At 36.6% G+C, this 25,536-nt stretch overlaps 1 protein-coding gene across 4 annotated transcripts in view; it reads left to right on the forward strand.

Moving 5' to 3' along the window:
* The window catches only part of STXBP5 (syntaxin binding protein 5), a 207,520-nt gene that overhangs the window by 77,380 nt on the left and 104,604 nt on the right, over positions 1 to 25,536 (forward strand). For all 4 annotated transcript variants that reach the window (XM_049903167.1, XM_049903181.1, XM_049903176.1 and 1 more), the window contains exons 8-9: positions 4,033 to 4,156; positions 22,675 to 22,753. In XM_049903167.1, coding sequence (XP_049759124.1) covers positions 4,033 to 4,156; positions 22,675 to 22,753 — 203 coding nt within the window. The remainder of the gene's footprint in view (positions 1 to 4,032; positions 4,157 to 22,674; positions 22,754 to 25,536) is intronic.

Here is a 25,536-nt window from a genome sequence, read left to right on the forward strand (position 1 = left end):
ATAAGATGTTGAGGAAAGACATGGAAGACTTAAAAACATGCACAGATGGAATTTCTAGAGATGAAAAATAAAATGTCTGGATGAAAAATATTCTGAGTGATATTACTAGAAGATTAGATATTATAGAAGAAAAGATTAATAAACTTGAAGACATCACAGTTAAAGTTTTTCAATATGAAAAAGGAAAGAAAAAAATGGACAGTGTATCAATGAGCTATGGTACAACTTCAAGCCGACTAATTAATATACATATAATTGGAGTTGCAGAATGGGGAGGGTAGATAGAAAATATATTTGAAGAAATAGTTTCCAAAAACTTTTCATATTTGATGAAAGCTATAAACCCAGAGATCGAAGAAGCTGAAATAACCTTTAGCAAAAGAAACACGGAACAAATGCACAAAAGCACATTATAATTCAGTTGCTTAAAATCAGTGAGAGAAAAAAATCTTAAAAGCATCCAGAGGAAAAAAAGCACATTCCATATAGAGAAACAGATAAAAATGACAACAGATTTCTCCTTAGAAACAGTTTGCCTCTTTGGTATAGTTTTAATTGTTTAGTTTCTGTCTTAGTTATCTAGTGCTGCTTTAACAGAAATACCACAAGCGAATGGCATTAACAAACAGAGGTTTATTGTCTCACAGTCTAGTAGGCCAAAAAAAGTCCAAATTCAGCGTCTACCTCCAGGGGAAGTCGTTCTCTGTTGGCCCTGGAGGAAGGTCCTTGTCATCAATCTTCCCCTGGTCAAGGAGCTTCTCAGTGCAGGGACCCTGGGTCCAAAGGGGGCACTATTCTCCTGGCTCTTGTTTTTTGGTGGCTTGAGGTCCCCATGTCTCTGATTGCTTCCCTCTTTTATATCTCTAAAGAGATTGGCTCAAGACACAGTCCAATCTTGTAGGTTGAGCCCTGCTTCATTAACATAACAGCTGCTAATCCGGTCTCATCAACATCATAGAGATGGGATTTACAACACATAGGAAAATCACATCAGATGATAAAATGGTGGGCAGTCACACTGTACTGGGAATTGATACACATATTTTGTGTCAATTTGATACAAAATTGATACACATATTTTGGGGGGACACAATTCAATCCATGACAGTCTTCTTTTGGTGGGGATGATGTGGATGACTGAGAGTAATGGGAACAGAAATCCATCTTTGTATGCTTATTAAGCTTTTGTTGCTTTGTAATCACAGGCTGCAAATTGGTAAACTTTCCTCTGCCTTGGATATGGCTAAATGATAGTTTTTGAGCATATGTGAGTGGTATTCTTAATTTTGTATAGATGTTTTCTGCATGTGATATTTTAATCTATGTAGAAAATTATATCTCTTCAATGGATGTTCCAGTCTTTTTAGATTATAACTGCTAATAAAATATCAGTATTCTTTTTAAAAATAATCAAAGTGGTTGCAGAAGTCAGATACAAAATATGAATATAAAAATATTGATATTTGAAGACAATAATTTAATACATATGAACATCTTTAATGATTCTTTGTCATATGTGTAGGGTCATTTATCAGTGCCTTTTTAATTCTGCTTTTCCGTTGTTTTTTCCTACTAAACTGAGAAGCAACTGATAGAAATATGGGTAGTAAAGTTAAAAGGAGAAGTTTTGCATCCCTAGATCTTTGGATACATTTGTATGTCAGGACTGTCAAGCCTTTTTTAAAAGAACATAGGAATAAGCTATGTTTGTAACTCACAGTATTGGCATCGGTAACAGCTTTAAAGAAATATTTGTTAGCACTGCAGATACTAATCACAGCATTTACTCCTTTAAGATTAAGATGTTTTTCTTCTGAGTTTAGACTGGTGCTTACTTTTAAGACAGATGATTTTCTGCTTATTTTCTCTCACACACATCCACCAAAGATAAAACAATACTTTCAAAAAGTAATAATTTGGTAACATATCCAAAATATCTAATTTCAAAATCATCAAAAATCAAAACTTCAGAAAGTTCTATTGGGTTTTACTTTTATTGAAAATGGCAGTATTTGAACTTATGTTTAAAATCTTTAACTAGAGAGAGAGAGAAGCTATGAATCATTTTATATCCAATATGTAATAATGTTTTAATCAACTATCTTATAAAATATATCATTCAATAATTATCTTGTTCAATCATACAGTATTACTATTGTCTGCCTTCTAGATTGGAATATTGAAATGTTCACTAGTTAAAATACTATGACAAAAAACTGTACAATTTAATGTATTCTTCATGTATACAAGAAATAATTCATTGAATGTTAAAACATTCACTTTATTATTTGATTACACGAGAATAAAATTACAGAATATTTTCAGTATTTGCTTTCCATATATTTGTAAACATTATAACTTGAAATAAAAGTCTGCATTGTAAAATTTTTTAGACATTTTTCTAACTGTTTTAGCAACAGTGTATATATAAATTGCACTAAGAATCAATGTTGCTTTTGAATTGAATTTTAGGATAAATATCTTATTTCCTAGGAGAAAAGAAACTATTTTTGGTATAACTTTGCTAGAAATTGTTATTGATGTGTAATATAACAGCAGCTGGACTAAGGTTTATATATAGCTTTTACTGTGAAGTGATTCTGATAATACTGATTTGTTTGCAAAACCCACCTTTTTGAGTTACTGAGAGCAAAATTTGATAGGTGAATAGCAAGCCTGCTCTGTCTTTCCAGAAAATTACCTGTCAAGATAGCCCTCTTACTTGATAAGAACAGAACAAAGCATCACATGAACTACTTTTGCCAAAAGCTAATAATATTAATAGCTATTAAATTTTTTGTATGTATCATAGTTGGTAGTTCCTTTGTTTTTTAAAAATTTTATTAAAGATGAAAATATTGATGCCACACTTTTTAATCCATTAACCAGCTTAAGACCTTTATTATAGTTACAATTTCTTGTCCGACATTGCATATTTTAAAAAACATTTAGAATTGTATGTACAACGTGTTTCTTTAGAGCTATGACAGTGGCTGTACCATCTCTGCTTCTTTCCAGTCTTCACTTGGTTCCTCTGTCCTGAACTTATATTGTTCCTCCACAACTTTTGCATCTCTCGCTCATGTTCTCCTTCTGTCTTCCATTCATTCTACCTTTTATCTCTCTCACTGCCTGTTCCTCTTATTCTTCTGTATCTATAGTTTAAAAAAGTTTTTTTTCAAAACCTTTTGAGAATCTGCTAGAAACTATGTATTCTCTCCTTTGAAAAATACACAAGCCCACTTACATGCAAACTTTCTTAATCTCAAGTTATATGTCTTACTTTATACTTCGAATCTTCTCCCATCAACTATTCATGTTTGCCCCTAACCCACATTCTTTTCGTTCTCAGCATGACAAATTTGGTTAGTGAGATTTGCTGTTCCCACTTGGTTTACATAAATGTCTGCTTCAGTTTCTCAAGAAGACTTAAGAAAGAGTACAAATGCCATTTTTTTTAAGTGGTTCAGAAGTATAAGGTAAATTTTTGGCCAAAAGAGAGTCTCCTCTAATTTTAGAAATTACCTCAGTAATTACTGTGTGGAAGGGGATAGCATGTCTTGAAGCTCAACCTGTCGTTTTTTTAATTGATTTTACCTGCAAATTGCCATTCTTGCCTTCTTAGAATTTTAGAAATATTCTTCTATCTGTCAGTGCACATAATTTTCTAATGATAAGTTCTTTGTAACTACTTGGTAATTTATATTCAGGTATGGTATTCAAAGAAACTACAAGAATACATTTTGTTTTCCTGTACTGGTCAATAATACATATATCATTATCATATCTTTCTTATACTGGCTTGAGGAATAACAAAACTAAAAAGAATTAAAGCAGTGCCAATTTCAAATTAAATTTCTTTTGTTGGCAAGAGGCCTGATAATTGTGACACGTAAAGTTAATGTATTGACTTCTGCTTGGGAAATATGAAAAAGTTTAAAGTAAAAGTTAATTATAAGGCAATTGTAAATAGTTTGGTGTTTGAATAAATTTTTGTTTTTAAAAATGGAATTCTTCATCCCTCTTGTGTAGGCTATCCACTCTGTTGCGTGGCATCATGAAGGGAAGCAGTTTATTTGCAGTCATTCAGATGGCACCTTGACTATATGGAATGTGCGGTCGCCTACCAAGCCTGTGCAGACAATCACTCCACATGGTAAGAATGCATCACTTTAAAAAAAAACTACCTAAATTGTGTTGGGCAATAACTGTTTTGTTTGGGTTTATGTTTGGATTTGTTTGTTCATTGGTTTTTAAGAATGAGGATGGGGGAAGGAAAAAAAAAAAAAAAGAATGAGGATGGGGACAAAGAAAGATGAAGATGGGGATCCTTTCCTTTTTGAGGAAATTAAAAATATTAATGTATATACAGATAATGTGTACAAACCAAGCACTAAAGTCTCAACCCTATTTGCAGTTAAAACTGTGAATTTGAACTTGGGAAAAATGAATGTCACATAATCTTCTGAATGTCATTTCTCCAGTGATCCAAAAAGTGAATAGTTATGTTTTTGTGATATAGTACTTAATTTAAGCTATTTGCATCTTAAAGTTATGAACTGTTAATGTATATATAACATTGTACTTGAAACATTTGGAGCTATATAGAAAGTAGTTTTATAAATAGCGTGTTGGGGTCTCCAAGACCAACCCCAAGTTCAGTGATTCACTAGGAGGTTGCCCAGGACTCAGCATGTAGTTGTACTCACAGCTATGGTTTGTTACAGTGAAAATGCACAAATCAAGATCAGGAAAGTGAAAAGGCACATGACGCAAAGTCTAGAGGAAACCAAGAACAAGCTTCCAAGAGTCCTGTCCCAGTGGAGTCACACAGGATGCACTTTTCCAGCAATACATTTGGAATGTTACCTGCCAGGGAAAGTTACCTGAGCCCTGAAGTCCAGAGGTTTTATTAGGAGTTAGTCATTTAGTCACCCTCTGCTTCACATATAACAAACTGCCAGATTTCCAGAAGAAAAGCAGATGTTCTGCCTAAACTACTTTGTTTATACAAACAGTTTAGGCAATGTGAGCCCCTATTATGTGTGAGAATGATGGGAGCCCGTCTTTCCCCAAAAGCCAAATTCCCAGATGCCAACCAAGGACCAGACCTTTCTAAGGATAGCAGTCTCAGGCATGCTATGTTAACTTTTCTCCACAAGTAGTATTTACAGACCTTAAAAAAGATTTTTAGGGTTTTTAAAAAACAGATTATGAAAGCCTTCTTTAGACTTTGGATGTTATTGTTGCTGGTTGCAATTGAGTCAGTTCTGACTCATAGTGGCCCCACGCACGCAGCGTAGAACTGCTCCATAGGAGTTTCAAGGCCTTTCAGAAACCGATTGCCAGGCCTGTCTTGCGAGGCACCTCTGGATGGGTTTGAACTGCCAATGTTTCAGTGAGTAGTCAAACTCTTAACTGTTTGTGCCACCCAAAGAGCGTATAGGTATTCTTATCTCTTTATTGCATTTCCACTTCTACCACAAGAGATTCTTAACAACTGGGGTTGGGGTCCTGGCATTGTCTTATAACCACCTTTAACTTAAATCAGATGATATAAGTCATGGAGCATTTTCTTCTTTGTTTTACTTAGATACACTTATTATTTAACTAGTGGAGAAACCTGGTGTGCCAGTTTTTCTATCACATAACTAGAGGAAAGGGAAATTGGACCTTAACCTAGCTTTCCTATAAGATTTAGGGGGTTTTCACTCTCTACTTCAATCCCCTTTCGATCAAGGATTTCAGCTGAATGTCCTTTGATCACACTATCCCTGTCTTTTGTATGGTCTTATATTATCTTCAGCATCGACTCTGCTTCTGGCCTTACGTTATCTTCAGCATGCACTTGGCTTTCCTAGATGGCAGCCCATAAGTTTTAGGTCTTTAAATTTACAGCCGTTTGATTTTACTGTTAGGTTTATTGTCTGTACTCTTTGCTGGATACTATCTGGTTCTTCACTATGCATCTGTAATCTCTGCCAGATACCATCTGGTTCTTCACTATGCTCTGTGTTGGTTTTCACCATACTGTGCAGATTTAGGATATGCCTATCGAGAAAGAATAACTTGGCCTTTTCAGGAAAGCTAGTTCAAGGTGTGGGACCCATCCACTGTGTTGCAAAAGTGTAGAGTCAATATGCATTAGTTGTTTTGGGACATGTTTTTGACTCACCTTGGCTACACATTTCGTAATACATTTGACAGTGCCAACAATGATTACAATAATTATGAATACAGTTATTCCAATTTGCATTAAGGTTCATAACCATGATCCTATCCCTTGTGGGAGTTAACAGCCCAGATACTGGTGATATCTCGATTGGAAGGACTGGATGTAGCCATACTGCTTGTTGATGTACTTTGTGTATATCTTCCTGTGTTTTGCTGGTGCTGTTTATCTAACAACAGGAGGTATTTGCTCCTGATTCAGCTAATTTGACAAAAGTATTATCTTTGCAGGCATCAGTAGTTATTAAGAGGCAAAGTTAAGAAAGGCTTTATAATGGAGAAAAATTGTCTGGAAGAAATAAACAAGAGCAATTAACATACAAATGACCTAAAAACTAAAATAGGATCCCTTAAAGAAGGGCATATTTGAGTAAACAAGGAGTGCGACAAATGACTTAACGATTATTAAAATACTAATGAAGAAAAATATAAAGGAAACAAACAGAAGGGTTTACCTCTACATATCTGTCTTATCAATTGGTAAACCTAACTGATAGAACAAAACCATTTTAAAAACAATGAGGGTTAGGTACAAAACAATAATTTCAATAACATTCACTTACCAAGGGGAAGTTATTAGTCCACAGACCTTAAAGCCATTTAAGACAAAAGAGTAGCAAATACTAGAAAAAGAAATACAGAAAGACTCAGAATTGTATATATATGTGGTCTGGTGTTTGGCAATTAAGGGTGTACAGGCCTGGTCCTGGATCTTGAAATGAGTTTTCCACACCAGATTTCATCTTTTTCTTATCCTGACAATTTTTAAATTTTAGTTTGAGTCTTTTAATTGGTCGAACTATCCAAGTAGGTTTTGCAAGACCAACGACTTCTTCATTGCAAATACCTTCTTTCACCAACATAAACGGCGACTATACACACGGACCTCTCCAGATGGAACACACAGAAATCAAATTGACTACATCTGTGGAAAGAGATGATGGAGAAGCTCAATATCATCAGTCAGAACAAGGCCAGGGGCTGACTGTGGAAGACCATCAATTGCTCATATGCAAGTTCAAGCTGAAACTGAAGAAAATCAGAGCAAGTCCATGAGAGCCAAAATATGACCTGGAGTATATCCTACCTGAATTTAGACACCATCTCAAGAATAGACTTGACACATTGAACACTAGTCACTGAAGACCAGACGAGTTGTGGAATGACATCGAGGACATCATCCATGAAGAAAGCAAGAGGTCACTGAAAAGACAGGAAAGAAAGAAAAGACCAAGTTGGGTGTCAGAGGAGACTCTGAAACTTGCTCTTGAGCGTCGAGCAGCTAAAGCAAAAGGAAGAATTGATGAAGTAAAAGAACTGAACAGAGTACTTCAAAGGGCCTCTCGAGAAGACAAAGTAAAGTATTATGATGACATGTGCAAAGAGCTGGAGATAGAAAAACAAAAGGGAAGAACACACTCGGCATTTCTCAAGCTGAAAGACCTGAAGAAAAAATTCAAGCCTGGAGTTGCAATAGTGAAGGATTCCATGGGGAAAATATTAAACGACGCAGGAAGCATCAAAAGAAGGTGGAAGGAATACACAGAGTCATTATACCAAAAAGAATTAGTCAATATTCAACCGTTTCAAGAGGTGGCATATGATCAGGAACGGATGGTACTGAAGGAAGAAGTCCAAGCTGCTCTGAAGGCATTGGTGAAAAACAAGGCTCCAGGAATTGATGGAATATCAATTGAGATGTTTCAACAAACAGATGCAGCACTGGAGGTGCTCACTTGTCTATGCTAAGAAATATGGAAGACAGCTTCCTGGCCAACTGACTGGAAGAGATCCATATTTATGCCTATTCCAAGAAAGGTGATCCAACCGAATGTGGAAATTATAGAACAATATCATTAATATCGCACGCAAGCAAAATTTTGCTGAAGATCATTCAAAAACAGCTGTAGCAGTATATCGACAGGGAACTGCCAGAAGTCGAGGCCTGTTTCAGAAGAGGACGTGGAACCAGGGATATCATTGCTAATGTCAGATGGATCCTGGCTGAAAGCAGAGAATACCAGAAGGATGTTTACCTGTGTTTTATTGACTATGCAAAGGCATTCGACTGTGTGGATCATAACAAACTATAGATAACACTGCGAAGAATGGGAATTCCAGAACACTTAATTGTGCTCATGAGGAACCCTTACATAGATCAAGAGGCAGCTGTTCAGACGAAACAAGGGGATACTGATTTTTAAAGTCAGGAAAGGTATGTGTCAGGGTTGTATTCTTTCACCATACCTATTTAATCTGTAGGCTGAACAAATAATCCGAGAAGCTGGACTATATGAACAACAACGAGGCATCAGGATTGGAGGAAGACTCATTAACAACCTGCCTTATGGAGATGACACAACCTTGCTTGCTGAAAGCGAAGAGGGCTTGAAACACTTACTGATGAAGATCAAAGACCACAGCCTTCAGTATGGATTACACCTCAACATAAAACATAAAGAAAATAAAAATCCTCACAACTGGACCAATGAGCAACATCATGATAAACAGAGAAAAGATTGAAGTTGTCAAGGATTTCATTTTACTTGGATCCACAATCAACAGCCATGGAAGCAGCAGTCAAGAAATCAAAAGATGCATTGCATTCGGCAAATTGCTGCAAAGGACCTCTTCAAAGTGTGGAAGAGCAAAGATGTCACCCTGAAGACTAAGGCATGCCTGACCTAAGCCATAGTATTTTCAATTGCATCATATGCATGTGAAAGCTGGACAGTGAATAAGGAAGATGGAAGAAGAGTTGACACCTTTGAATTGTGGTGTTGGCGAAGAATATTGAATACACCACGGACGGCCAAAAGAACGAACAAATCTGTCTTAGAAGAAGTACAACCAGAATGCTCCTTAGAGGTAAGGATGGCGAGACTGCGTCTTACATACTTTGGACGTGTTGTCAGGAGGGATCAGTCCCTGGAGAAGGACATCATGCTTGGCAGAGTATAGGGTCATTGGAAAAGAGGAAGACCCTCAACAAGGTGGATTGACACAGTGGCTGCAACAATGAACTCAAGTATAACAACAATTGTCAGGATGGCACAGGACCGGGCAGTATTTTGTTCTGTTGTGCACAAGGTCGCTATGAGTCAGAACCAACTCGACGGCACCTAACAACAAACAACAATCCAAGTAGGACCAACAGTTTTCTTCAGTTGAGAGAAGTGTACCAAAGAAACTCATAGTGACCCTATACGACAGGGTAGAACTGCCCCATAGGGTTTCCAAAGAGCAGCTGGTGGATTTGAACTGCTGACCTTTTGGTTAGCAACCTTACTTCATCATAGCTCTTAACCACTGTGCCACCAGGTCTTAACTTTCTGTAATTTAGCAGACAATTCCATATGGCCCTCTTCACTGAGGCTCCAGGAATCTTTTAATTGAAGTCTTTCTAAATACGTGTGTGTCTATATATATGTAGACCCCTGGAACAAGCAGATTTCGGGATTTTGGTTCTTAAAAGCTCTTTTAACCTGTGAAAACATTCTTTAGAGTATTGAATTAAATATTAAAAATATTTAACAATGTTAGAGTCTGTTTAAATAACATAAGGGAGGGCCATTTGGTTTTGAAGAACTACTTATTATAGTCATTTTAGCATTGATTTCTTGGAGTCTACAGGCAGAATTATTTAAAACACTCCGAATATGTTTAGTCAGAATTTTGACATGTGCTATGACATCTTCTCATCCTATTTTAAGTACAAAAATAGAAGTTAAATGATTGCACTATTGAAATATAGATGTAGACTAAAAAGGGAAAGAAAAGAAAAAAACTGTTTTTAAGTGAGATGGCTTGATGGGAATTATCTACAAGAATAATGTAAAGCCAAATAAATTTAAATAAAAAACTTTAGATAAAAATATCTCTAAACGTGATTAACTTTATTTTCAAATATCCTCAGATATAACACATAATAATTTGGGATATTGCGCCATATAATTAAAGATATATCAAGAATATATTAAGCTAAACATTTGAATGGTAACAAAAACTTTATAAGCATATGATACAAATTCTCTTACTAAAACAATTGGCTTGATGATGCTAGATTTAGAAGAAACAGTTGTAACCAAGTTAACAGTTGAAATAATAAAATTATGGCATAGTATCATGTGCTTATTGTTTAATATTATTGTTGTTAAGTGCCATTGAATTGGTTCCAACTCATAGCGACCCTATAGGACAGAGTATAACTGCCCCAGAGGGTTTCCAAGGAGCAGCTGGTGGATTCGAACTGTCGACGTTTTTGGTTAGCTCCCATAGCTCTTAACCAGTGCACCATCAGGGCTCCTGTTTGGTATTACGTACATAAATTTTAACTCAAAGAAAATTTAAGACTTTTTCTGATTTGATAATACACTTATGTAATTCATAACATATTAGATAAACCGTTTTTATTTTTTATAAAACAGAAATAAATCTTTTGCAACTTTCCATGAAGTTTGAAAGTTGTCAGGAATTTGATATAGATCACTGATAACCAATACTTAAGTTATTTTAACTCAAAGATTTTAAATGTAAAAACCTTAGTTTTTTCAGAAGCATGCAGATTTGTTTTGACTCAGGAATGTTTTCTTAATAAGAAGCCATACTCCTGTCTTCAAGGCAGATAATATAAAAAATAAATTAACTTTTAACCTAGTAATCAAAGAAAATTTTATTATTAACAATGAGAAACCTAGTTTTATATGTTATTTGATACTAAATGTTCTTCAAAATCTCATAAATTAACTCGTCAAATTTTAGCCAGGCCAACAAAAACTTTGATTATATCTTTTGTACAATTCTTTAGGGGATAACAATCAACATGTTTATCTAATATTAGACCTAAATAATATCTCTGTGGTTTAAAATTACATATATATGTATTTCCCTCTGTGGCATAAAAACAAGAGCATAAACTTGGGTATTAATTTAATGTTAGTAACTCACGTACAGGCTTTGGAAATTATTTCAATCTTACATATCAAAACATAACTACTGTTGAAAAAACTTTATTTAAATAATCTATATATGTTTTAAAGCCTTACCATTTTATTTTAGGTGTGTCTCTGTAATTTTTATGTTTTGGCTTGTCGTTTAAGACAAAAATTGTTTATCCAATTTATTTTCAAATGTTTTAAGCTGGTTTTGGTATTTTGAAAGACAAAAGGTAACAGAACCTTTTTTTTTTTTCATTAATCTCTTGGTAAGCGATTTTTGCCTTTTCTTTATTACAACTTTTTATTTACCCAGTAAATACCAAAGCTTTTTAGTAAAAATGAATCATTGATTCTCAGAAATTACCTTTTCTTTAAATAAACATATTTCATGTAATATCTAGTGTAAGTTACTTAGAATGGTTTTGCATTACAGACTGACATATTACAGAATATAAAAATCTTCATTAGAATAAATTTACCTCTATTAATTTTTAGAAATATTTGGACTTACAAGCACTTATTTATTATTGAAATAATTACAGTAAACTATTTGAAGAAATATTATTTACTAACACCATCCATAGGTAGGAAGTTACTATATTTTCATAACCTATCTTTTGTACACTTAAAGAGTAATTTAGAATAATTTGTCCTTTTTAGGAAACCCCTGTAGTGTAGTGGTTAAGAGCTGCTAACCAAAAGGTTAGCAGTTCGAATCCACTAGGAGCTCCTTGGAAACTCTTTGGGGCAGTTCTTCTCCGAGGGTCACTATGAGTCGGGATCAACTTGAGGGCAATAGGTTTGGTTTGGCTTTTGGTTCGTCCTTTTTAAAGCATTGTTATGCTAATTAAAATACACTGTCCTTTTTCAATGCAATTTTTAAAATAGACTAATTCATATTAAAGTTTTTTTGAGTAGCTACTAAAGGCCCAGATAGACAAGATAAAAACTGAGTGTAATGAAAAGCAGTAACTGAGGCAAGCTCTCAGGACAAAACAAAACAGAAGTTGTCACGGTAGGGCTTTGGTATTGCCACCCCCTCCCTTTGTTTTTTTCCCCCCCCAAGAGTTTAGTTCATGTGTGTTCAGTGAGTAAGGAAAAAGAAAAAACAGCTGTGAGGAACGTTAGTTTCGGTTTCTCACCTTTTAAAGTAACTTCCACAACACCAAATTTTGCACCCAGGCTGCAAGGAGCAGCATTACTTTGGGTCTCTCATCCCTTAAAGTAACTTCCAGAATGCCACAGTGTGAGGAGTGACCTCAAATGTGCACCAGACCTAGGTCAAACAAACTTTAACCTAAACTTGCAAGCAGGAAAACAGTAAGTTCATGCCAGAAGTGGCATCCCTAATTGTCTTGGTCATCTAGTGCTGCTACAACAGAAATACTACAAGTGGATGGCTTTAACAAAGAGAAATTTATCCTCTCACAGTCTGGTAGGCTACAAGTCCAAATTCACGGCATCAGCTTCAGGGGAAGGCTTTCTCTGTTGGCTCTGGAGGAAGGTCACTGTTGTCAATCTTCTCCTGGATTAAGAGCTTCTCTGCTTAGGAACCTTGGGTCCAAAGGACGCGCGCTCTGTCCCGGCACTGCTTTATTGGTGGTATGAGGTCCCCCTGTCTCTCTGTTGGCTTCTTTTATATCTTAAAAGAGATTGACCTAAGACACTATCTGATCTTATAGATCTCATCAATATAACTGTTGTTAATCCACCTCATTAACATCATACTGATAGGATTTACAACACATAGGGAAATCACATCAGATGACAAAATGGTAGACAGTCATACAATACTAGCAATCAGGACCTAGCCAAGTTGACAGATATTTTGGGGGGACAAATTCAATCGATGACATCGATCTTACTGAGTAAGAACACATGCCAACAAAAGAAAGGCATGCTAAGCTAAAATGCACCCTTAAAGAAACAGAAGGAAAGGTTTGCCTGGGGAGTCATAGCTTTTGTCTGGTAGATGGTAGACTTGCAATGCTCAAAGTTTCAAGTCTCAGACAGAAACAGAAGACCAAAACTTGGCAGTCATTCAAACCAGGAGCAACCTGAAAGTAAAGAGAAACCTGTCATAGGGGTTTGAACACAAACCTTTAGCAACCTCATTCAATTGCAAATAGGAAAGTGAAAGAGAACTTTTACTTAGCAACCTCATTCAGTTGCAGATAGGAAAGTAAAAGAGAACTCTTACTTGGCACCTGAAACTAGTTTTTCATTTAACCTGCTGATTTATTCTAGAGCTTCTTTTTTCTAATCCAGAGCTCAAAAATTTCCCAGACCAGCTATTTGGTTTGGTTCCTAATCCCTAGTAAGTGCATGTCATTTCTTATGCTAAATGGGCTTTCCTCGGTTTACCAGAGTTCAGCACTTCCAACCTTAAATTTCAGAAATCTTCAGATACAACCACATATCACTAGATGGCACTCAAACTTCACCTTTGAACGATCTAAGTGACAAACTGCCTCTACAAAAAAATTGCCTTCAGTTTCTCCCAAACCACAAAGAAATATTCTTTCAAGTAGATTCACCTCTGTTTCAACCAAGATGCTCAAATTTAGGCAACACAAACAAGTGAAAGCTTACCAAAGTGTCTAAGAGAAACTGAACAGAAAAACACAACAAAAAGTGTAATGAAAGATCTCAGAAAACCGTGCTGTAAATTATGGGGTTCAGATCCAAGAGCACTTACTTTTCAGGGCTCTTGTGGTCCCTGGAAACAGTAGGGCACAAAAGGCCCAATTGCTGGCACCTGCTCCATTCCTTGGTCCCTCAAGGGTCCCACTGAGGGAAGACGGCTTTGAATCCCATCTTCATAGCCAAAAATGTCATAGGGGAAGAAGAACCCAGACTCAAATTTAACCACAAGAGATTATTATTAAGCCAAGACAAAGACAATCATTTGAATGAGGGAGACCATCAGCATGTACCCAGTACAGAGGCCAAAGGAATCCACTGAATCACAGTTATGGTGTCTATTATATACTATTAAAAAAGAAAAAAAAAAACCCTTTGCTGTTGAGTCGATTTCAACTCATGGCAACCCTATAGGATAGAGTAGAACTGCCCCATAGCGTCTCCAAGGAGCAGCTGGAGGATTCAAACTGCTGACCTTTGGGTTAACAGCCGATCTCTTAACCACTGCACTACCAGGGTTCCGTTATGTACTGTAGAGTACAAATAAAATCATTACAAGGTTGTGATTGGTAGCAGGTCAATTAATCACTATCGTAGGTGGGACTACAGAAGCAGCGAAGGGACCATGACTAGAATATGTACATAATTACAGGTTAAAAAGGTTACAGGATTAGTTCTGGGTTTTAATTACCTGACAGCATGGCGGCTGGGGTCAACTCATAATCATGTGTTCCTGAGTCATAGTCACAAGGTGGTTATAAGACAATGCCAGGACCCCAACCTTTAGCTTAAATCAGATAACATAAGTCATGGAGCATTTCCTTCTTTGTTTTACTGAGGTACTCGTATTTATTAACCAGTAGAGAAACCTGTTGTGCTAGTTTTTTGTATCACATAACTAGGGGAAAGAGAAATTGGACCTTATCCTGGCTTTCCTTGCTGTGGCCAAGCCCTGTAAGATTTAGGGCATCTCCACTCTCAGGTCACATGGCTCACATAGCTTATCCTGAAGCAGTCATCATGGTTATGTAATTTGCTTTCACCAGGGCCCTCCATATTCTTCCCTGTATTCCTGGACGGGGATGATGCATTGCCGAGTAAGATGCTCAGTGATGGTCAGCTTCAGGAAAATCAAATGATTCCCAAAGGATGCTAGACAGTCAAAACCAACAGATGTCCATTATAGAAAATGGTATTTTAAATTTAGTTTCTGGAACTCATTCTCAATGCAATCAAACCACTTATCAAGGAGTAAATCAAGAATGGGAAACTTTGATTCTATTAAGGATCACTGAAAGAAAAATAAAATTCACCTAAGTAAAAGTCAACTTAATACAATATTTTACAGAATGTGACATACGAAGTATTCCATTAGTCTACTTTTAAGATTCATCTGAAGCATAAAACATTGGATAAATAATAAAACCTTACCTCAGTTCTTTATCCAGTTCATTACAAGTTTTTCCCAGTTTATATATTTGAAAAGATTTACCAGGCTCCACATAGAATACTCAAATAAGGCTTTTATTTAAAGGTAAAGGGTATGGTGTAGCAGGAGAAAGAGAATGCAAGTAAGCATTCTGAGAGGCATCCTGTATGCAGACTCCCCATGGGCACTTATTTGTTCACAAGGTTTGTGCTGAATCTCTTGCTGCAACCACCAAGAAATGTGCAAGGAATCTAGGTTTCTGAAGAGTTCAAAGAAACTCAGGGAGGCCTGTCTTATCAAACCAGTTAGACCAGTTGCCAACCATCAATAAAACAACTGACCCTGGGGTTCCACAGAAGAGTTTTGGAGCTTAAAGAGCACATCATAAATTCTACTGCCATTAAGTTGGCTAAGAATAAAAAACCAGATACCTAGGCATCCCTGGTCTAGCTGTAAATGAACTCTTATCTTCATACTCATTAATGAAGAAATGCTATCCTCCCCATTTGAGACTAGTATTATTGGCAATGTGGCTCTCTAGCTTGAGTCATATTGTTTTCTAGACCATTACTAAAACGAAAAAAAGAAAACAAACAAACCCAGTGCCGTCGAGTCGATTCCAACTCATAGCGACCCTACAGGACAGGGTAGAACTGCCCCATAGTTTCCAAGGAGCAGCTGGAAACCATTACTATCTAATAGAAATAGAATGTGAACCACATGTTTAATTTAAAACTTTCTAGTAACCATATTAAAAAAAAGTAAAAGTAATTTTAATCAATTTTATTTTACCCAATACATGCAAAATATCATTTCAACACAGAATCAATCTACCAAATTAATATGTTTCACTTTTTTTTTTAATCCTAACTCTTATAGCTCACTTTAACTCAGACTTACCACATTTCAAGTGCCCATGTGTCTGGTGGCTACGATGTTGGATATGCAGCTCTAGACTGAGAATTTAACTGCTGTGTTATAACAACAGTTAACTGTGAAAATGTGCTCTACAGTCTAACAGGAAAAATAAAAAACTTGGAAAGCAATTGTTTTTGTAGGTGATCTTCATTCATTTTGTTATGCACCTTCATTCTTCAACAGATGTTTATTGAGCAACTCCTGTGTGCCAGAGATTAAATGCTGGGAATAGATTGCCCTCAAAGAGCTCATAGTTAAGTGAATGAAAATGACCTATAAACTGATAATTATAACTCACTGTGATAAGTGTTAATAAAGGCATACATAACATGATGTGGAAACATAAAAGTTGTTACTCTGTTTTTGGGTGAAGGGTATAGGAATATTTCACAAATCCAGGATATATGAATTTGGTCTTAAAGGATGAGTGTAGCGTTAGGAGATAGAAAAGAACAAGGCAGGGTTATTTCAGTCAGAAGGTACTGTCGTAGGGAAAAAAAATCACAAAGTTTAGTAAAGCAGAAAGAAAGTTTTATTCGGCATATATTCAAAAAGGCAAAAGTTGAGAAGCAGACAAGCATGCTGCCAGAGCTAATTTTTGCCCAAATCCAAGGAAATATTACAGAGTAGGCAAGAATGGGAAAACGGACAAGCCTGCTGCCACAGCCATGTCTGCCCGACTCCTAACATTACACATGGGCAAAGCCATTGGAAGCTTCACCTTTTCACAGGTTGGCTAGAAACTGTGGTCCTACATTTTGAATTGTCTTTCTTAACAATCGTAGGTACAGGTTTCAGTAAGGACAGTCAGGAGGATCTTCATTGGTCCAACAAATTTCTATTCACTAAATTTTAACAGAAAAAGATAAGAGTAGAAAGTCTCGTGTTCTGGCTTATGTGAAAGATCCCTAAAAGATATTTTCTAAGATTATCCATCTGTTGTCTTTATCCCAGGGCCCAGCTGATGTGACCTTGTGAGTCCTTGTGAGCGCAGCTTCAGCTGGGTCACATCCTCTATGCTCAAGGATGGGGAATAATGACTCCAATATTATTTCCTAAATCAGTACAAAGGCAGAAAAACATAACCCAAAACAGGGTGTTCTTTGGAAACTGCTAGTAATTTAATGTGACCAGAGTTTAAAACTCCTTTGGGTAAATACCAGGAAATGAAAATTGAACAGTATACAGAGGACAGATTATGAAGGACTTCATAGTATGCTAAAAAGTTTGAACTGCATGATGGAGTAAATGATTTTCAGTAAGAAACGTAATATTTACTTTTTGGAAATATCGCTTTGCTGTTAGTGCCATTTAGGAAGCTATTGTATTGATAAACAATAAATGAAGATTTCATTTGTGACTGAGGAAATGGAAGAAGTAGACATACCTGAATGAAATTTCATAATTAGAATCAATAAGTGTTAGACCAGTTCATTGTCGTTGGATGGTTTAGGGGCTGGGAAGCAGGACATCCTAAGAGGCAAGAAGTAATCAGATGTGACAGGGAAGCAGGTGTTGTGATTAACCAGATCTTTTCAGTCACTTGTTAAGGAATGCATTTTACAGGCAGTTAAAAGAACAAGGCCAGACTTTTGCTCCCCAGGGATGAAACACTTAAGTAAAATGACGCCTAGTGGTGAAATCTCATGATCTTTTTAACATTCTTTAATTTATATATGCTTTATAAAATCGTAGCTAGGGCCTTATTACTTGATATGATTTAGAAAATGCTTAGGATTACAGATGAATAAATTAACTTTTCTGGACTAGTAAGCAACCTTGATAGCGTGGTGGTTAAAAATGCTCAGCTGCTAACCACAAGGTCAGCTGTTCAAACCCACCAGCCATTCCACTGGAGAAAGATGTGGCAGTCTGCTTCCTTAAAGATTTACAGCCTTGGAAACCCTGTAGGCAGTTCTGTGTCCTACAGAGTTGCAATGAGTCTGGACCGACTCAATGGTAGTGGGTTTGGTTTGGTTTGGGCTGGTAGCAATAATCAGTAACAATTTAAAAAACACTTGAGTTGAAAAAAAAAAAATACCTGAGTATACTGATCAAAAGGACTGCAGTGTGATGAATTACTTAGTATGGCCTTTCTCACCATGATTTTGTAACTCCCACCCAGGTGATTGGGCAGGGCTGTGCAAATAAGATCATTGTGGCCCACCATGGGGATTGGGGAAACCCTGGTGGCGTAATGATTAAGAGCTATGACTGCTAACCAAAAGGTCAGCAGTTCGAATCCACCAGGAGTTTCTTGGAAACTCTATGGGGCAGTTCTCCTCTGTTCTCTAGGGCCACTATGAGTCAGAATCGACTTGACGGCAAACAGGTTTAAGGGGATTGGTCAGTTTTGCCTTAAAAGAGACAATTCCAGAGCAGAGGGAAGACCCCACCACCACCAAGGGAGGAGAGACCGGCAGCAGAGACCTACAGAGACAGCATAGTGGGCTTCCTGGCCTGCGGAGAGAGAAAGCTGAGTGCCTTTGGGCAGAGACTGAGGGCCAGGGAGAAGCCTACACCTGACCCATGAATTTGGAACTTGCCAGCCTCCACAACCATGTGAGCCATTTCCTTTATATGGTTCCTGAGTTCTGTGAGACACTGCAGTGAATTAGGGAACCCAAAGACCGGAGGGAGAATACTGAAGGGAGAGGGAGTAGTTGGTATTAGAGATGATGGAGTGGTACAGCAGCTTGGAAAAGTTGGGCATTTGGGACATCTTTAACCTCTGCCTCATAGGAACCAGCTTCGTGTTTGTTACTGGGTGGAAGCCCCAGGTTTTGCTCTGAGTGACTCCTATTGGCCAACAACGAGAAGCCGAGGTGGGAGAACATAAAGGTGCCTTTTATTTCGTTGTGAAAGGAAAGAAGCAATGGGCGCTGCTGCCTCCAAGGCTGCTTCACGCGGGCGGGCGAGGAAAATAGTTACTTTTAAGGGGTATTACTAGTAGGGAGTTCATACAAGTTATGTCAGCAACACTCAATCATACCATGCAGGCACCAGGATTTTCAGGGGGCAGGCCAAGCAAAAGAACTTCAATTCTGATGCAGATTGCCAAGCAATGGTACGGAAAATGGTGAGGCTGGGGAGCAAAGGAACTGCAATTCTGACGCAGATTGCAAGGCCAGCCAAGCAAGCTGCAGTGGAATTTTCTGCAGCCTGGGGACTTCCGTATTATGTTGATCCTTATAAAAGAAATTATTCATTTAAGGACTCATTGGTTTACCAAGCAAAATTAATAAAGGAGTCCAATACAAAAACTGCCACATTTTTTAACCAACTCTTATTAACACCCTTGCAGGAGAATAAAAAAAGTTTACCCATAAAGGCATAAGAATGAGACTGGCTATAGCCTTTTTCTAGTAAGTCTAAATGAGCCCTTGAACGGTGCAAACAGTTAACGCACTGAACTGCTCACCAAAAGTTTGGAGGCCTGAATCCCACCCCCCCAGAGATGCTCTGGAAGAAAGGCCTGGCTATCTACTTCTGAAAAATCAGTCACTGAAAACCCTATGGAGCACAGTCCTATTCTAACACACACAGGGACATGATGGTTGGAATCAACGCTATGGCAATGAGTTTTTTTGTTTCGTTTATATCAAAATATACTTCATAAAATGATCAAATGTAATAAATGAAATTATAAAAGTTACCAGAAATTAAACAAGTATTTCTATGCTTTGGGTGTGGGGAAGAACTTTTTAAGCATAAAATCAAAGGGAGGATGACAGATCCTAAGACTGATAGTTTTTGCATGTCCACACACACATACGCATCATTTTACGTAAAGGAAATCTTACCAGTCCCCTCTCCCTACCCTTCCCGCATATTAGCAACCTTCCCTCGCAAATCATCTCCTTTCCTGCACCTCCAGGTAAGCCTTGTCAAAAATTTTATAGGTGTTCTTCCACAATATATTTATTTCTCAAATCACATATATTCACATACACACATACAAACATATGAGATTTTTTTTTTTATGGTCATCGCTTAACAAAAAATAGAATTATACAATTTTTACTGCATCTTGGTTTTCTCAGCAGCACCTTAGGTACTGGTATAGCTCTAATTCTTTAATTTTAATGGCCCTGTAATAGCCAACAATTGTTTCACAATTTATTCAGCCACTCCAAGTTAATAGGAATTCACTTTGTTTTCAGTTCTTGATCACTACAAATGATACTGCAGTTACCATCCTTATACATATGTGGTAGGAACTGGCATTTTTGTTTCTACGGAAGAAATACATAGGAGTAGAATTGCTAGGTTGAAGAGTTTTATGTATTCCTGTTTTTAATAGGGAAGCCCTGGAGGTGCAGTGGTTAAGTTTTGTGGCTGCTAACCAAAAAGTCAGCAGTTTGAATCCACCGGGCACTCGTTGGAAACTCTATGGGGCAGTTCTACTCTGTCCTATAGGTGCGCTATGAGTTGAAGTTGACTCAACTGCAGTCAGTTATGGGATTTTTAATAGATGTCCTCAAACTGCTTTTCAAAAAGGCTGTGTACTTCATATTTCTAACAGCCGTGAGTGCCCCTTTTCAGTGTCTGTGTCAGCAGTGGATATTATAACTCATTTTACTTTTTGCCAGTCTGATGATATAAAATGGTGTCTCATTAGATCTTTAATGTACATTTTTCTGCTAGTGCATTTGGGTAAATTTTTGTGTCTTTGCTGGGCACTTGGATTTGCTGTTCTGTTAATTGTTTATTCATTTACCCTACACAATTTTCCATTGAATTGTTTTTTTTAAAAATTGTCACCTTGCAAAAGTGCTTTATTATATAGTAGAAATATCACTTTTGTCTGTCATTTGCTTTACAAATGCTTTTTCCAAAGTTATCTATTGACTGTGGTAACTTTTGCCACATAAAATGCTTTTAATTTTTATGTAGTTGAATAATGTTGTTCTTTTATAATGGGTAAGAGCTATGGCTGCTAACCAAAAGTTCTCCTGTTCAAATCTACCAGCCACTCTTTGGAAACCCTGTGGAGCAGTTCTACTCTGTCCACACTAGAAGACAGTGGGTTTTTTAATGGGTTTTAGGCTTTAATTAATTGGGAAGGTCACCCTAACGCCAACATGTAGTGGAAGTACATGTTGTTGTTAGTTGCTGTCTAGTTGATTGCGACTTATGATGACCCCATGTGTGCAAAGTAGAACTGCTTCATAGGGTTTTCAAGGCTGTGACTTTTTGGAAACAGATCACCAACCCTGTCTTCTAAGGTGTCTCTGGGTGGGTTTGAACTGCCAAACTTTTGGCTAGTAATTGAGTGCTTAGTCTTCTAAAATTTCTGAATTAGAATTTCTGGAATAAGTTTTACTGTCTTGCAGGTAAATAGCCACTTGTACTTTACATTATACCTTATAGTAAAAACTTCACTCTGAGATGGCAAGCCAGTGGATTTGGAGCAGAGGAGTGGCTTGATATGACATATTTAGAAGAATGCAGAGTTACTTAAAATGGCAAAAAAAATTGAAAACAACCTAATTGTCTGAAAATGTAGGAATTGTTAGATTGGGGTGTATTTATAAGAAGGAGTGTTTGTAGTCTTTAAAAGTTGTTTTTGAAGATTATTATAACCTGAAGAAATGTTTATATAACTTAATTTTAAAAAGCTATATTTCATGGACATGATTCCAGTTTTGTTAAACCCAAAAAGATTTTTAAAATTTTTCATATATGTATTTATATACACATATCTTTATATATAACTAATATATGTATGTTTTATATACAAATAGAGCTGTTGCTGTGTTATATACAATATGTATATACATATGTATTTAGCTTATCTATCACCTTATCTATATAGATTTAAATATATTTAAAAAATTGGAAGAAATATAATATTGAGCATGATTAATCTCTAGGCAATGGAAAGTAGATATTTTGTTTTCATTATATTTTTCTGAGTTTTCTCTAGAGGCTCCTGGGTGAGTTTCTACAATAAACATGTAGAGATAAAAAGTAAGAAAAATGAGCATTTTTTAAAATAATCAAAATTTTTTGACAAAATGATTTCCTGACACCTTTTATAGACAGAAGTTTAGCAATCTTTTGGACATCAAAACTGATGGATTTTACTTTAGGTGAATAAATTATAAATGAATTTTCTAACATGACAACCTGTCACACTTGGATGAAAATGCAGCTTTGATTTTTTTCAAACCTATTTATTTTAAAGCTTGAATCCTTTTAGCAAATGGAAAGCCTGTTTTGCTTATCTGCAGTTAAGAACATTGGGAAGACTATGTATCACTTATCTTACTATAATTTTATTACATAAATGTTACTAAGTTATTTATTTTATTTGCTTTCCAGCACTAACACTGAATCTCAAACAGTAATTTTGTTCGATCATCTTAAAAATACCTTTTTTTGTATTAAATATGTCTTTCAAAATCACTTAAAAATGTTACCTGGTAGATTTCATTTTCATTTTGTAAACTATCAATGTAAGAATTTAGAAAATTTAGAATTTTAGAATTTAACGCAGGAAATATATTTTAGGAAAACAGTTAAAGGATGGGAAGAAGCCAGAACCATGCAAACCTATCCTCAAGGTGGAATTCAAAACGACTAGATCTGGGTAAGATTTTAACTCGTTGCCAGTATTCATTGTATATAATTTTTTGGATGGCATGGAAGACTATTTTATGGTAGTTTTTGAAGGCCTATTTTAGAATGGTTTAGCCCAGCCTTAAATTTTATGCTTTCCTTATTTAACAGAACAACTGAGGTTGGTAAATATAGGGTAAAATAATTCTATGTTCTCCCTGTTCTGCAGTAGTTTTACTGTACATCTTGGCAAGTGTTAAGTATTTCTGTTGTCAGACTTAATGCGTCTGTTAGGTTAGTCTTCAGTAACAGTAGTGCTTCTTTACTAGAGAAAATTGTGGAAGAAACGATGGAGAAAAAATATTTAAAAAGTGTCCTATATACTTACATATTTTAATTTTGAACATTATATGTATTCTTCAGAAAATTAAATCTCATCAGTGTTTGGCAATTACAAAAATAAATGCAGTTTAATATTAAGGGACATTTGCCAGTTGTATTTGAAGACATTTAATGCCACTTATATGAGTTAGAAATGACAGTTATATGGCTTTTGCAATTTATATAGCTTATGTATATTTTTGTTCATATCGCATGTTATATTTAAAATATCATAAAGGAAAAATTGTGATTACTTTGAAAATTCTACTTTAAGAACCAAACCAAAAACCCAAACCAAACCTGTTGCCAATGAGTTGATTCTGACTCATAGCGACCCTGTAGGACAGAGTAGAACTGCCGCATAGAGTTTCCAAGGAGCACGTGGAGGATTCAAACTGCTGACCTTTTGGTTAGCAGCGTTAGCACTTAACCACTATGCCATCAGGGTTTCCAAAGGAACCATTTTATTTATGTTCTAATTTTCTAGGAAAAGTGTGTAGTTTTTTTTAGTACAACTCTGTAAAAATCCATACCAGCCATTGAGTTCATTCCTATTCACAGCGACCCTATGGGACAGGGTAGAACTGCCCCATAGGGTGTCCAAGGCCCTAATCTTTATGGAAGCAAATTGCCGCATCTTTCTCCCGTAGAGCAGCTGGTGGTTCAAAACACTAACCTTTCGGTTAGTAGCCGAGTACATTAACCACTGCACCACCAGGCCTCCTACAACTGTGTAATTACAGAGAGTGAATTTGAATTTATGTACTATAGCACAGTGGTTTTAAAAGTGTGGTCCCTATAGCAGCAGCATTAGCTGAGAACTAGTTAGAAATGCAAATTTTCAGGCCTTACTGAAGCAGAGACTCTGGGGAGTGGAGCCTAGCAATCTATGATTTACCTAGACTTAAAGGAGATACTGAGGCACACTAAGCTTTGAAAGCAGTGCTATAGCGGTTTTTAGAATTGGCACTCTTTTTTTTTTATAATTTTTATTGTGCTTTAAGTGAAAGTTTACAAATCAAGTCAGTCTCTCACACAAAAACCCATGTACACCTTGCTACACACTCCCAATAACTCTCCCCCTAATGAGACAGCCCGCTCTATCCCTCCACTCTCTCTTTTCGTGTCCATTTCGCCAGCTTCTAACCCCCTCCACCCTCTCATCTCATCTTCCCTCCAGGCAGGAGAAGAGAATTGGCACTCTTTTTAGTTTCTTCTTTTCCCAGTCTAATTCAACTCAGCCCTTTGAGAAAAGACACTAAGCTAAAGAAATGTAAAATTGCTGTTGTTTTCCTTGATCCTCTTGTAGCCATCTGGGACTCGCAGATGTACAGTGTTCAGGCAGTAGATGAAATGAACTCTAGGAGATGTGTTGTAGTTAGTTGCCATTGAGTCAGTTCTGACTCATGGCGGCCCCATGTGTGCAGAGTAGACCTGCCCTGTAAGGTTTTCAAGCTTGTGACATTTCGGAAGCAGATCACCAGGCCTGTCTTCAGAGATGCCTCTTGGTGGGTTTGAACTGCCAGCCATTTGGCTAGTAGTCAAACACTTAACCATTTGCGCTACCCAGGGATGCTATTGAATTGATTTCTCTGTACTTCAGCTCCCTCATCTATGACATAGATGTAGTAACAGGTCAAAACCTTGTTGTAAGAAATTAAGTGGTGAGATGAAATTAAGTGTTGTGACGTTTTGTACAGTGCCTACTACATAATAAACTCTATAAATCGTTGCTTTTCATTACCTATCACCAACTGACTCTTATTGTTTCACTTGTCCTGTGTAAAAGGAATTTAAATAGGAAAAGCGTGACAGAAAAATAAATTTTTTAAAAGGAAGGAAATAAAAAACAAACTGTTTTTAATATAGCGTAAGTTGTTTAAATATTTAATATTGCAAATTGTCTTTTGAATTCTTATTTACTCATTTTAACAAATGCTGATTAATATCAAAGGCAAAAGTCTAGGGAAAATTTTTTTCTATGCTCCACTTCTCCAGTAATATCCGCTGTATAATGTTTATATGTACTGGTTCCCGGTCTCTTCAACATGGCAGCAATACTTTTCCTTTCACAGGATCAGAAATGAAAAAAAAAAAAAAAAAACTCTTTTGTAGTATTTGCAGATACTATTAAATAGGTTCATAGGATCACCCTTTTCTAACAGTTGCCTTCAGTTTCTGAATTTCTTTTTCACCTGGAATAGGGCGTTTAGTATTCTAAACAAGGTCCTTTCTTTGTCTCTCTGTGGCCCATTTCTTTAAGATATTATTGTTGTTAGGTGCCATCGAGTCGGTTCCGACTCACAGCGACACTATGCACAACAGAACGAAACACCGCCCAGTCCTGCGCCATCCTTACAATCATTGTTATGCTTGACCTCATTGTTGCAGCCACTGTGTCAGTCCACCTCATTGAGGGTCTTCCTCTTTTCC

The sequence above is a fragment of the Elephas maximus genome, chromosome 1 (genome assembly GCF_024166365.1).
Source record: "Elephas maximus indicus isolate mEleMax1 chromosome 1, mEleMax1 primary haplotype, whole genome shotgun sequence".
Lineage (NCBI taxonomy): Eukaryota > Metazoa > Chordata > Mammalia > Proboscidea > Elephantidae > Elephas > Elephas maximus.